General features: G+C 42.2%; 1 protein-coding gene across 3 annotated transcripts in view; it reads right to left on the bottom strand.

Moving 5' to 3' along the window:
- The window catches only part of TRIM2 (tripartite motif containing 2), a 96,876-nt gene that overhangs the window by 49,162 nt on the left and 33,852 nt on the right, over positions 1-13,862 (bottom strand). The window contains exon 2 of one of the 3 annotated variants that reach the window (XM_047798278.1): positions 2,183-2,367. The exons of 1 other annotated variant lie outside the window; for it this stretch is intronic. In XM_047798278.1, the coding sequence (XP_047654234.1) occupies positions 2,183-2,316 (134 nt within the window). In that variant the 5' untranslated portion in view covers positions 2,317-2,367. The remainder of the gene's footprint in view (positions 1-2,182; positions 2,368-13,862) is intronic. One more of the 3 variants, XM_047798279.1, reaches the window with a different exon arrangement.

A 13,862-nucleotide genomic window follows, 5' to 3' on the forward strand; every position in this document is an offset into this window, starting at 1 on the left:
ATGGCCAGCACCTTCAGAAGAAAACAAGTTCAGGAGTTCTGGCTGTGGCCCAGTGGGTGAAGGACCTGGCATTGGTGCAGCTGTGGCTCAGTTTTGATCCCTGGCCCAGGAACTTCCATATGCCTTGGATGTGGCAGAAAAACAAAAGAAAGAAGTTCAATGCACACGATGCTAAAACAATGTCAACACACAGCATCCCACAGGGACTTGTTGCCATAGGATCTGGAAAATCTCCAGCACCAGCTATTGGATGGGGAGGGGAAGTGGGTTGGGCCAGACCTAATTGAGAGGGCAGTGGGAAACCCAAGGCAGCCCAGAAGTGTTGCTTCTCACCTGTCAGAGCCAGGAAATGGGGCCAAAAACAGGCCGACCAGGCACTGAACACTGGGGTACGGGGCAGCTCTGCCAAGCTCACGCTGAGTGGCTCTAGAGCACCAGGCTGTGCCGACTAGTGCACATCAAAGAATGATCTTACTACATGAGCCTAAGGATGCGCGGACAATTAGCTGGCGTTCATATTTTGGCTACAGCCCCTGAGTGACGAGTGAAAAATCACTCTCTATTTAGCCTTTTGGGAATGTAAATTATACAGTACTTAAGCCAGGTGTAAAATGAATGAAGTATAAAGTATCAGGGTCTCATATACCACTTGAAACAAAAAACTGTACATACAAGCACACTCACACACCTCAAAACAAAGAAACACAACACTACAACCACAAGTAGCAAATCCACCTTCTCCAGCCATCCATCACCACCAAGGATGTAGTTATTCTGTTGCCTCTCAGACCTTCCAAAGTAAATCAACTCAAAGCACATTCAGACAGATAACAGATGTATGTTAAACTGGATGGTACATGTAATTAGCATTGATTTGAAGTCACTGGAGGAGTTCCTGCTGTGGTGCAGTGGGTTAAGGATCTGGAGTTGCCAGAGCTGTGGTGTAGGTTGCCAGAGCTGTGGTGTAGGTTGCAGCTGAGGCTGGGATTCAATCCATGGCCTGGGAATTTCTATATGCCCCAAGTGCAGCTGAAAAAAGGGGGAGGAAAAAAAAAGAGGAAGAAGAAAGAAAAGAGAGATAAAAAAGAAAAGAGAAGTTTGTGGAGTTCCCATTGTGGCTCAGCAGGTTAAGAACCAAAGTAGTATCTGTGAGGATGGAGGTTCAATCTCTTGCCTCGCTCAGTGGGTTGAGGATCTGGCGTTGCTGCAAGCTGTGGTGTAGATCACAGATGCGGCTCGGATCTGGTGTTGCTGTGGCTGTGGCTGTGGCTGGCAGCTGCAGCTGATTTGAACCCTGGCCCAGGAACTTCCATATGCCACAGGTTCAGCCGCAAAAAAATTAAAAAAAATATTTTAAAAAAGTTTGTTTTCATAGGTAGCAAATTGTACATTCAGAAAATTTATAATTATTTCATATATATATAAATTTTTTTTGGTCTTTTTAGGGCCATACCCACAGCATATGGAAGTTCCTAGGCTAGGGATCTAATGAGAGCTGCAGCTGCCGGCCTATGCCACAGACACAACAACACCAGATCCGAGCCACGTCTGCGACCTACACCACAGCTCACAGCAGTGCTGGATCCTTTAACCCACTGAGCCAGGACAGGGACTGAACCCGAGTCCTCATGGATACTAGTCAGGTTAGTTACCACTGAGCCACAACAGGAACACCCCATATATATACTTTTTTTTTTCCTTCATCTGAAACATCCTAATGTTCAAATGTGCCACCAGTATGTGTTTTCTGAAGTATCTTTGGAGAAAAGCTCTCTCCTTTCAATTAACTCCTTATATATGCAGGTGTTTTACCTGATTTGTTATGCAGGCGAAAATAAGATTTTTAACTGGCCCTCACCAAAGATCCTCTACGAGGAATGCTATGGTTGGCAAAAATTGTTTCACAAATAACCAAAGGGAACATTTTGAAAAATTTTGCATCTTAAAATATTTTATGCTCCATCTCCTGGGGAAATAAATCAATAGCTATTGGACCGTTCCCTCCCGCTTATAGCTTTTAGGAAATCAAGTAAATTCTTGATTATGTTTCTGGATGGCTATCAGAAGTACAAAACGTGTATTGTCTCCCACAGGTAACTGGAGAATTCTGGAAAGAACCCTTTGGCAGCTTAGAGGAGGTGAGTCTGTGAAGCTCCCATCTCTGAGCACAAAGGAGGCTTACCTCTCGCAGAAAGTGTGCAGACAGGGGAGAACCTTGGGATTCTTGTATCTTTCCAGGCATATACTGCAAATCAGAAACTGCTTGTCAATCTGGCGCACCACAGGACTTGGGATGTTGGTGGCTTCACTGGCCATCCTAGACCACTGACATGGGGGGCCGGCTGTCTTTGACCCTGCACGGTGCTGCTGTCAGACAGAAAAACCAAAATGGAAAAACGTGACAACCTGTAGCTGCAAATCATCACTGACTTATTCGCTAGAGGCACAGGGAGAATTCCACGTCCATGACCTCAGAAGGACCATAACCAACCCTCATCATATAGACCGTGTACAGTGAAGGGCCTGGTTTTGTAATTCAATCAAAGCCACACGTTCGCCACGCAAACAAAGAAAACAAACTGGAAGACGTTATGTTGTACAAGGTCACAGCTTGCTGAGTTTCGAAGCAGGGGCAGCTGCAGGATGAATACTTAACAAAGCTATTGCCAATGGCATCTGCAGCAACATGGATGGACCTAGAAATTATCATGCTAAGTGAAGTTGGTCAGACAATGAGACATCAACATCAAATGCTTTCACTGACATGTGGAATCTAAAAAAAGGACACAATGAACTTCCTTGCAGAATAGATACTGACTCACAGACATTGAAAAGCTTATGATTTCCAAAAGAGACAGGTTGGGGGGTGGGGGGGATGCACTGAGGGTTTGGGATGGAAATGCTATAAAATTTGGTTGTGAAGATTGTTGTACAACTATAAATGTAATAAAATTCATTAAGCAATTAAATAAATAAATAAATAAATAAATTTCTACAGACCATATGCTACTTTTTTTTTTTTGTCTTCTTAGGGCCGCACCCATAGCATATGGAGGTTCCCAAGCTAGGGGTCCATATGCTACCTTTTAATAAAGGGGGGAAATATGTTTTCTTCAAACTATTATACTTGAAGGGGGTCAAAATATGCCACCCCAAAATAAGTCACCTTTTTTTTTTTTTGCTTTTTTTAGGGATGCAGGCATGGCACATGGAAGTTCCCAGATTAGGAGTCTAATCATGGCAACACCAAATCCTTAACCCACTGAGCAAGGCCAGGGATCGAACCCTCATCCTCATGGATCTTAGTCAGGTTCATTACTGCTGAGCCACAACGGGAACTCCCAATTCCCATTTTTACAGATCTTTTAAAACTGAAGCTCAGTTAATAAGTTTGTCAGAATGCAAACCCATGACCTTTCAGCCCCTGGAGCACCTCACCTCCCTCGACCTTGTGTTTAAAGAAAGCTGTGCGATGGAAGCTTGGTTTATACATTTTGAACTTGGCCTGGAACTTGTGTTTATAGAATCAATCTACTTATTCTTTCTAAAGGAAAAACTCTTTTCAAATATAAATGATGGCTCTTCACTCTCCCCACGACTTTTTAAAAAGTATGTCAACTTTTATCCAGAAATTTCTACTATTTACACATATTTGAGTATGGTTACAAACATGACACATCCATTTTCCAACTCTATGCCTTCTAGGTAAGTTCTTTAAAAAGCCTGATTCATAAACAGATCGAGCTTGTGAAAGCACCTGCTGTACCAGAGTGTCACGTTCAAAAAGAACTCACTGTATTAGTTAAAAAGTGTAGGTGTGACATATCTAATTAGCTGGTATTATCTGCTAGACTTTCATAGAATGTCTCCCAAAAGAAACTGAATAGAGAATGATATCCACCGATTGGATGAAACGTAGCTCTTCTCTCAGGAGCTCAATATGTTGGCACGTCATCCGCTTTGCTTTAATCGCATCCCTAAGACTTCATCCCTAAGACATCCTTCCATAGGGAGGGAATGCATTTGTCTAGCTTTACAATAAGGAAACCAAAGCTGAGGGTTTAAATGATGGGCCCAAGGTCAACCAGTAACATTGGTGAATCAGATTTCAAGTTTTCTATCTCATCTGATAAGTTGATGATACCTACTCTTAAGCAGGTGTAACACTTTACAGGCGCCCTGCTGTGTGTGTGTGTGTGTGACTGATAAAAAATTAGAGAGAGAGTTCCCACTGTGGCTCATCGGGTTAAGAACCCAGCTAGTATCCATGAAGATGCAGGTTTGATACCTGGCCCCACTCAGTAGGTTAAGAATCTGGCATTGCTGTGGCCTAGAATACAGATGCAGCTCGGATCTGGCATTGCTGTGGTTGAGGTGTAGGCCTGCAGCTGCAGCTCTTATTTGACCTCTAGCCTGGGAACTTCCATATGCTTGCTGCAAATGCAGCCTTTAAAAAAAAAAAAAAACAAACAAAAAGACAAAAAAAACCCCAGAGTACCAACGATGGAACAATGGATTCCAGACCTGGAAGGTTGATTCGGTCCCTGAGCAAGAATGGCACACGAATTACTGACTCATTCCATATTTTTTAAAAAATCATATTGAACTTTTTCGCTGAAATCAGTTAAACAGAATTTTATTTTGAATAGCTTTTGAAAATGTTCATATTACCCTTTGAAATAATCAGTCACTCTGAGTATTGAAACAAGCAGAGAGAAAACATCACATTGTATTTTACTCTTTTTTTAAACCTTAAAATGTTGGATTTTGGGCAAGGAAAAAAATATTTGTTTCAATTAAATGATGAATGTTGACTAAATGAAACTTCCTAGGATGACATTTTTTATCTTCCAAATTGGAAATAAAAACATTTCATTCTACTTTTCACTCTAATTTTATGATAATTTTTTTTTTTGCATTTTTTAGGGCTGCACCCACAGCATATGAGGTTCCCTGGCTAGGGGTCAAATTGAAGCTACAGCTGCCAGCCTACGCCACAGCCACAGCAACGCCAGATCCGAGCCACACCTGGGACCTACACCACAGCTCACGGCAAAGCCAGATCCTTAACCTGCTGAGTGAGGCCAGGGATCCAACCTGCAACCTCATGGTTCCTAATCAGATTCATTTCTGTTGAGCCACGATGGGAACTCCTAACTTTATGATAATTATTGTAGGGGGTGAGAGTAAGTCTTTGTTAGTATTGTTAATTTACATGGTAAATTAAGTTTCTCATTAGCAGTAATTTAAAATCATGACGCTATTACAATCTGTCACAAGTGACCTGTTGAAGATATTTGGATTTTCAGGACTCCCAGCGTCAACATGAAAGGTTTTCAACCCCCATAGAGTCTCCAGCCAAGACTTTGCCAGGATAATGATCATTCCCTCAACAGAATGGATGCCTGCAGTAGAAAGAAATTTGACTGCCCCTAAAGGGATAATGTGCTGGGGAAAATGGAGGCAGAAAATGTGCTAATAAGCGCTGCAGGAAGCCTTCCATCCGTCTGAATGTGCTGCAAGGAATAGACACAGAATATGCGACAGCCTTTCATCAAAGCCTTGGGGCACAACCACTGTGTCTGCTCTTCTGGATTAGAAGAGCAGGAACCACTATCTAAATTCTTGGCTGTTCTTTCCCCATCTTGGGTTCTGAAGCATCAAAGATCCTTTATACTCACCGAACCAGCAGAAACAAGTGCACGATAATAAAGCTTAGAATAGAGAACCAGGGGGTTCCCTTCGTGGCTCAGCAGAAACAAATCTGACAGATATCTATGAGGATGCAAGTTTGATCCCTGGCCTTGCTCGTGGGTTAAGGATCCAGTGTTGCTGTGAGCTGTGGTGTAGGTTGCAGATGTGGCTTGGATCTGGTGTTGCTGTGGCTGTGGTGTAGGCCAGCAGCTGCAGCTCCAATTGGACCCCTAGCCTGGGAACCTTCATATGCCTCAGGTACAGCCCTAAAAAGACCCTCCCCCTCCCCCTCCCCCCCCCCCCAAAAAAATGGAGAACCATTCTTTGGCTGGGAATCCGCAAAACTGACTTCTGTAGAGAGACACATGAAAACACACCTGGCTGGATTGGGTCTCTGCAGGAGCCAAAATGCTTTTGGATGCAGGAACTATCACCAGACACGTTGACCAAAGGCCAAGAGAAAGGAAATGATACAGAGGCAAAGGCAGGAAGAGCCATTTTAAAACTACATAAATAGCTAAGATTTAGTGTCATATATTGACATTAACCAGCTCTAAGAAGTTCCTTGGAGTTCCTGTTGTGGCTCAGTGGAAACAAATCTGACTAGTATCCATGAGGATGCAGGTTCTATCCCTGGCCTTGCTCAGTGGGTTAAGGATCTGGCACTGCCATGAGCTGTGGTGTAGGTCCCAGATGTGGCTCGGATCTGGCGTTGCTGTGGCTGTGGTGCAGGTCAGCAGCTAAAAAAAAAAAAGAGGTTCCTTGTCGGTGGGCACCAAAATACTGCTTAAAGAGGGGTTCACTGCCCTCTCCAGCCCTTGGCTCAGTATCACCTGCCCAACCTGTGACCCTTCTGTTTAAAGCTGAAACTAGCCCCCAATCTCCAAGCACTTGCCGCTGCTGTCTTTGCTCTATTTTTCTCCACAGCACCAGGCCTTTTACAATGTAGTGTACAATGTATTTCTTTTGCATATTGTCTCCTCCCCCCTTCACGAGGATACAAGAGTCACAAGGGCAGGGATTTTGGTTTGGTTGCTCTGCCATAGTCTCGTGCCTGGTACACAGTAGGCACATGGAAGTAGAGCTGACTTACAACCCTGTGTTATTTCTGCTGTAGAGCAAGAAGCTCAGCTACATATGTGTGTATGTATGTACATGTATGTGTACGGATCTTCTTTTTCCTATTCTTTTCCTTCATGGTTTAGCGCAGGATAGTGAATATAGTTCCCTGTGCTGTACAGTAGGATCCTGTTTTTTCATCCATCCTCTATATACTAGTTTGCCTCTGCTCATCCCAAACTCCCAGTCCTTCCCTCCCCAATCCACTGGGAACCCCAGGTCTGTTCTCTGTCTGTGAGTCTGTTTCTGTTTCCCAGATATGTTGATTGACACTTTTTTTTTTTTTGCTTTTTAGGGCCACACCCTAAAAATGTTTGGAGGTTCCCAGGCTAGGGGTTGAACCAGAGCTACAGCTGCAGGCCTACACCACAGTCACAGCAATGCCAGATTCGAGCCTTGTGTGACCTACACCACAGCTCACAGCAACGCTAGATCCTTAACCCACTGAGTGAGGCCAGGGATTGAACCCGCAACCTCATGGTTACTAGTCAGATTTGTTTCCTCTGTACCACAACAGGAATTCCTATGCTTTATTTATTTTTTTTAATGGACTGAAAGAATGACATATAACATGGCAATAGACTCAGTCTCAAGCAGACAAGAGTGGCATTTGCTGAATTACATGATAAAGAGTATGGTCATTACCAGTCTCGTGAACGTTTTTACTTGACATCAGACGTTACCTGCCTTCCTATGTGACAGTCTAATGCTTAGCAACACATGCCATGATCCAGAGGGTAAACATTTAGTGATATATTTGCACACACTGGAAATGCAGGAAAAGAAATTGAGAACTATGGAGGACACATATGCATGGAAATAAAAAAAAAAACAAATCTCTGAGGACACATACGCATGGAAATAAAAAAATCAAAGAAGGCTGACCTATAAATTCCTTATTAGTTGGGACTTGCCAACTAAAGGCAGCTTGTGTGGGTAAGAACAACGCAACCATCACATAACAAAATCCTTGGGCACAGAAAAATCCTGTCCCAGCATTTCTTTCCTCACGTCATCTCTGGTATTTTGCCTGGCTCCCCTTCTCAAATCTCCTACAACTTGGTGGAAATTACAACCAAATGGGAAAGAAGAATTTGATAGGAGGAGATGAAATGAAAGACAAATGCCTGGGTCTGCAATTCTACAGTCAAAACCATACTCCCACTCCAAATTATACCATTTAGATCAGGAAACTATCCAAACCCTTTACTGCTGACATAGTGTGAGGAGGAGCAGTGAGAGAGGATGGGAGAGAAAAGACAGACGGAAAGCACTCTTCTGGAAAAAGGAAGAGACTTGGAGAAAACTTGTCTGGCTAGGACACAGGTCAAGAGTCCTTCAGAAAATAAAATTGTAACATAATTTGTGGGGAAGAGGCAGCACCTTTGATGACACATCATCCTAAAGGCACGAGATTCCATTTCTTTTGTTTAACTGTATGGCACGCCTGGATTATGGCTTCTCTTTGTTGCTACTTAGCTGAATTTATTTATTAATTTAGGCACATTTTTGTTGTTGTTGTTCTTGGGCCCATGACAATGGGGCAGACGGGTGAAAATCAGTTCCCCCAATAAGTTAAAAAATCTTCGGGTACATTTACAGAAAAGAGATCTTGAACCACTAAGGAGTATCTGCAATTCACAATAGGCTACTTTTTACCTGGCAGAGCAGGTGTTATCTAGAGCTCAAGACACAGATTAAACTACACTTTAAAAAACATATTTGTTTAATTTTTCCAATGTATGAGCATCTTATCATTCACCTATAATGAAATCCACACTGATACTGAGGAAAGAAAAGAGGCCAGTCTTCGGTGAAATTAAAACAGGGTGACCTATTTCCAGTTAAATCAAGCCTCTATCCCACATGGGCCATTTTGTAAATTAGAAAAGCCAGATGCAATATCATTCTTGACAGCAGTAGGCGTGTGAGTGTGTGGATGTGTGTGCTGGGGTGGGGGGTGGGGGTGCCAGGAGGCCAGGGACTTTAATTTCTGTTTCCAGGGAAGGGTGTGTCCCAGCTCTCCCAGGGTTCTCCTTCATTCCAGAGTCAGCAGTATGAGGGCTTCCCGAGATTGCTGGGGTCTCCCCTCCGAAGCTGATTTTTAAGCCAAGCCCCCAGTTTGTCTCTATACCTGTTTCCCCTACTTCTTTCCTTACTGGAAGTAACCTTCTTCATAAAAGGCCTTGCCTTTTGCAGCAGTTCTTAAGCTTTGCTTGGGGTTTTCTAAGTTCCAGGAGGCTGAGGCTGTGTGCTGGAGTGTTAAGTGGTCAGGCTAATTGGCGTTCATCTTACTGTCAAGATGCTGGGACAGTCAAGATGCTTGGGGCTCCCCTCCCCTCATCTATCACCTTGCCAAACCTCTTCCCTTGCTTTCCTTGGGGACCACATGAAGAGGCTGAATATTCCCAGAAAAGGCAGAGGGCAGCCAGGGCCCTAAACTCTGGGAGTTGGGTGAGATTCGCAGGAAGGAGGAAGGGAAATTTATTCTGCATCAGAACTGCAAAAGACACAGGGCTACCGAACAGCAAAAGCCATCATTTTTGCCCTGGTGGAGAGGGAGCATATTATTTAAATCTGCTGTTGATTAGAATAAATGTTTACTTAAATTCACATGTTTTTCAAGGGTAATAATAAAAAGGACTTAACAGAAGAATAGAAGCTATTGAGAGTATAAAGGCAGAAGACAGTAAAATAAGAAAAAGGTGGACAGCCTAGCAAAAAAAAAAAACACAGGAGTGAGTGTTTCTTTCAATGACGCTATTTGAATAATTATATTGGGCTTCCCTGGTCTAAACTAAATCTCCAAATTCTAGGAGAAAACCTGACCTGTTAAATTCAGATAATCTACACAATAATAATATTCAAAGAACCCCAAGAGTCAAGTCCATTATAGAGCATATTCTACTAAAATCTACACTAAAGTCCTTATATAAGAAATAAAGAGGCACAGATGACATCGGAGATTTTTTTAAAGCAATTACAGATTAGTGCAAATTAGAATTTTGCCACAATTAGCAGTAATTTTTTCTTTTTAAAATAAAAAAATATCAAATACTTAATCATGTGGTAGCAATTTTTTTAAAGTTTGAAAGTATTTCTCTTCCATATATCTTACTAAACATACAAATGTTTGGTTAAGGTCTTAGCGTTATCAGAGAATGAAAAAAAGGCATAAGGGAGTCTTAAAAATTAAGCTTAAATTAAAAAAAATTGCTATATATTCAGGGCTTTTTTCCACTTAATAAAGATAGATAAAAGAAAGTCCTAAGTTTGGAGAAATTAATGCCTAAAGATATCCAAGTGAAGGATATTTGCATTTCTTAGACAAAGAAGTATGTTTTACTTTATTTCACAAGCAGCAGAATCTACCAAGCTCATATCACAGAAGATGAAAATGAAGTCATCTCCATGATTAGAATATTAATTATTGTGAAAATGTGTAGGGATTTTATTTTCCATTTTAAAATGAGTGGGTTACATAGAGGCTGCAGTCCTGTTTCTTGAAACAGAACATATTCTATCAGAGAACCTTTCTACACTCAGCCATGTTTTAACCTTTCTGATGCTAATCCCTTGTGTCTTTCCAGGAGAAAACTGGAAGGAAATACTTAGAGGTTTAGGAAAGGCCACTATTCACATCCCTGCAACAGAAAGCTGCTTTCTCTTCCTCATCCCACAGCGCCCATGAAACTTCTCATTGTGTGCTTGCTGGGGAGGGGCATGCATTATTGAACACTACAGTGGGTTAGGAACGGCACCGCTAAAGCATCTGGCCCAAAATACTGAAAGGCACCAGAAAATTGGTTCACAGTAGGCAGGAGCAAATCCCAGTACTGAAGAAATCAAATGCAGAATCTGGGCAAACAAATGGCTCTCTTTACATATTCTACTTAAAACAGAACCAAGAATAAAAAGCCTCTAACAATTCATCCACAAGGAATAAAACTACTGTAAAATGAGCTGAGCCAAAGAATTGAGCGAATAATTTTTTAAATGCCTCATTCTGAATCTCGATCTGTTCCTTAAAGCTCTGACACTGAAACCATCTTTTCTTAAGACAAAAACATCATTTCACCTTTGGGTTCAGAAAGCCACGAATTAACATTCACTTTTTAAAATGAGTAGCTTTCCTATTTGCTTTCCTATCCCCCAAAATGAGGAATAATGGCAGGGTGGGGCATCATTGTAGAAAAAGCTCTCAGATACAAAAATGATATTCACTGTTGCAGGAAGCAAACCTAAGGCGCAAGTCAAGTTTTTTTTCCCCCTTTCTGTGTAAGGCTACCACCGAACTCCACCCAGATTTGAGCCTATTTCAAAGGCAAGGAAAAAAAAAAAATCAGAAAGACCCCAAATGATCTCTTGCATATTTTCTGATCAGTGGCATTCAGGATTCAGAGGGTCGAGTCATGCATTATGAATGAATGGGGTTTCCATTGGTAACTGGGAACCGTGGCCCTCAGACCCCAGGCTTCTCTAACAGAGGACACGGTGGGGGAAGGGACAAATGGCACGTTCTCCTCCACCCTGGGGTACTGAGGAAGGAATCCTGCAAATTAAATATTTCATCCCCATCTTCGTACCCCACAGAGAGATGCACGAGGTGGGAGAATCTTATATTTAAAATAGGTTGATACATACATTAAAATGAGAGTAGTAAAAAAAAAATCTGGTCAGATCACATTAGAAACTTGACAGGAAAAATCTTTCGTGACTTTCTCCCTATTCTTGCTAATTTGATGCCTTTGTTTAAGCATAGAGTGGGTCTCCCTTGGTCTTACAGAGAATATAGCATCACCGGGGGAAGGGCGGGGGGGGGGGGGGCAGCGAGGACCAGCGGTCCAAAGACAGCAGGAGAAATTAGTTATTCACCTGGCAGAAGACTAAGCAATCCGAACATTTACAACCTACCCATTTCTGCAGACAGACTAATCACCAAGGCAAAGAATGAAATCCTCCCCAGCCTGGCGCTGCAGCCCCGCGGCAAACCCAAAGAACAATGCCCAGTTCTGCTAACCTCTCAAGTTTGGAAGCACCATGCGAAGAGAGTGGTTAAAATTCCCTACCATGCAGTGCAGCCATCATCAGAAGCCCAGCATATCTTCTGCTCTATGTGGTGATGTGCCAGCTCATGAACAGAACAGAGGAAGAGAAAAAAATGAAGGAAATAACAGAAGGCTCAGAAAAGTCGGCAGGAATGTTTTCTGGGTCATTAACAAGTGGGAGACCCCTGCTGGGATTCAAACCCATCAATCTTTATCGCACAGGACATCTTTTTCTCACTCAGCGTCTGTTGAAAAGACTGCAGCAGACCCAGCAAAGGATTCTGGGATAGGGATGCAGCAGCGAGCTGCAATGAGATTCGTGGGCGGCTTGCTCTCCCCTCTGAGTCAGCAGTCAGCTGTTTCCACGCTCTCGCGCTGGGCCCCAGGGCTCCATCACCGGAATGTGGCTGCACGGTTAACCGGGGATGGGGGCGCTGCACCGGGCGGGGGTGGGGTGGGGTCGGGGGGCTACACGGGGCAGGGGCGGGGACGGGAGGCCTGCTACAAATAGGAAAGAGGATGTGCCTATAAGCAGGAGGGGATGCAGTGAGAAAATGTGCCAGAAAGAAAACTAGGCACAGGGGACCTAAGTATGAAAAGTTCAAAACTACATTGAGTGTTTCAGGGGAGTGTGAGAGCGCACACTTCCTGCAATAAAGGGGAAAAAAGATCTATCTTTTAACACAAATGCAAAATTCTTAAGTATTATTTTTATTTTCTGTATTTTTTGGCTTTATTTATATATATATTTTATTTACTTTAAAATTTTTATATTATAGTTGATATACAATGTTTTGTCAATTTCTGCGACACAGCAAAGTGACCCAGTTACATAGATAGATAGATTGATTCTTTGTCTCACATTATCCTCCATCATGTTCCATTACAAGTGACTAGATATAGTTCCCTGTGCTATACAGCAGGATTTCATTGCTTATCTACTCCAAAGGCAATAGTTTGCATCTATTAACCCCACATTCCCAGTCTAGCCCATTTCCTCCCCCTTCCCCTTGGCAACCACAAGTCTGTTCTCCAAGTTCATGCATTTCTTTTCTGTGAAAAATGTTCATTTCTGTCATATATTAGATTCCAGACATAAATGATATCATATGGTATTTGTCTTTCTCTTTCTGACTTATTTCACTTAGTATGAGTGTCTCTAGTTCTGTCCATGTTGCTGCAAATGGCATTAAGTTGTTCTTTTTTGTGGCTGAGTAGTATTCCACTGTATATATATCCCACATCTTCTTAATCCACTCATCTGTCAATGGACATTTAGGTTGTTTCCATGTCTTGGCTACTGTGAATAGTGCTGCAATGAACATAGGGGTGCATGTGTCTTTTTCAAGGAAAGTGTTGTCTGGATATATGCCCCAGAGTGTGATTGCTGGATCATATGATAGTTCTATATTTAGTTTTCTGAGGTACCTCCATACTGTTTTCCATGTGTACCAATTTACATTCCCACCAACAGTGTAGGAGGGTTCCCTGTTGTCCACACCCTCTCCAGCATTTGTTGTTTGTAGACTTACTAATGATGGCCATTCTGACTGGTTTGAGGTTGTACCTCAATGTAGTTTTGATTTGCATTTCTCTAATAATTAGTGATGTTGAGCATTTTTTCATGTGCCTTTTGGCCATCCATATGTCTTCTTTGGAGAAATGTCTATTTAGGACTTCTGTGCATTTTTCAATTTTTTGTTTTTTGCTGTTGAGTTGAATGAGTTGTTTGTATATTTTGGAGATTAAGCCCTTGTCAGTTGCATTGTTTGCAACTATTTCTCCCATTCTGTAAGTTGTCTTTGTTTTGATGATTTTTTTTTTTCTGTGCAAAAGCTTGTAAGTTTGATTAGGTCCACTGGTTTATTTTTGTTTTTATTTCTATTGCCTTGGAGACTGACCTAAGAAAACATTTGCATGGTTGATGTCAGAGAATGTTTTGCCTATGTTCTCTTTTAGGAGTTTGATGGTGTCTTGTCTTATGTTTAAGTCTTTAAGCCA

The sequence above is a fragment of the Phacochoerus africanus genome, chromosome 10, assembly GCF_016906955.1.
Source record: "Phacochoerus africanus isolate WHEZ1 chromosome 10, ROS_Pafr_v1, whole genome shotgun sequence".
NCBI classification, from domain to species: domain Eukaryota; kingdom Metazoa; phylum Chordata; class Mammalia; order Artiodactyla; family Suidae; genus Phacochoerus; species Phacochoerus africanus.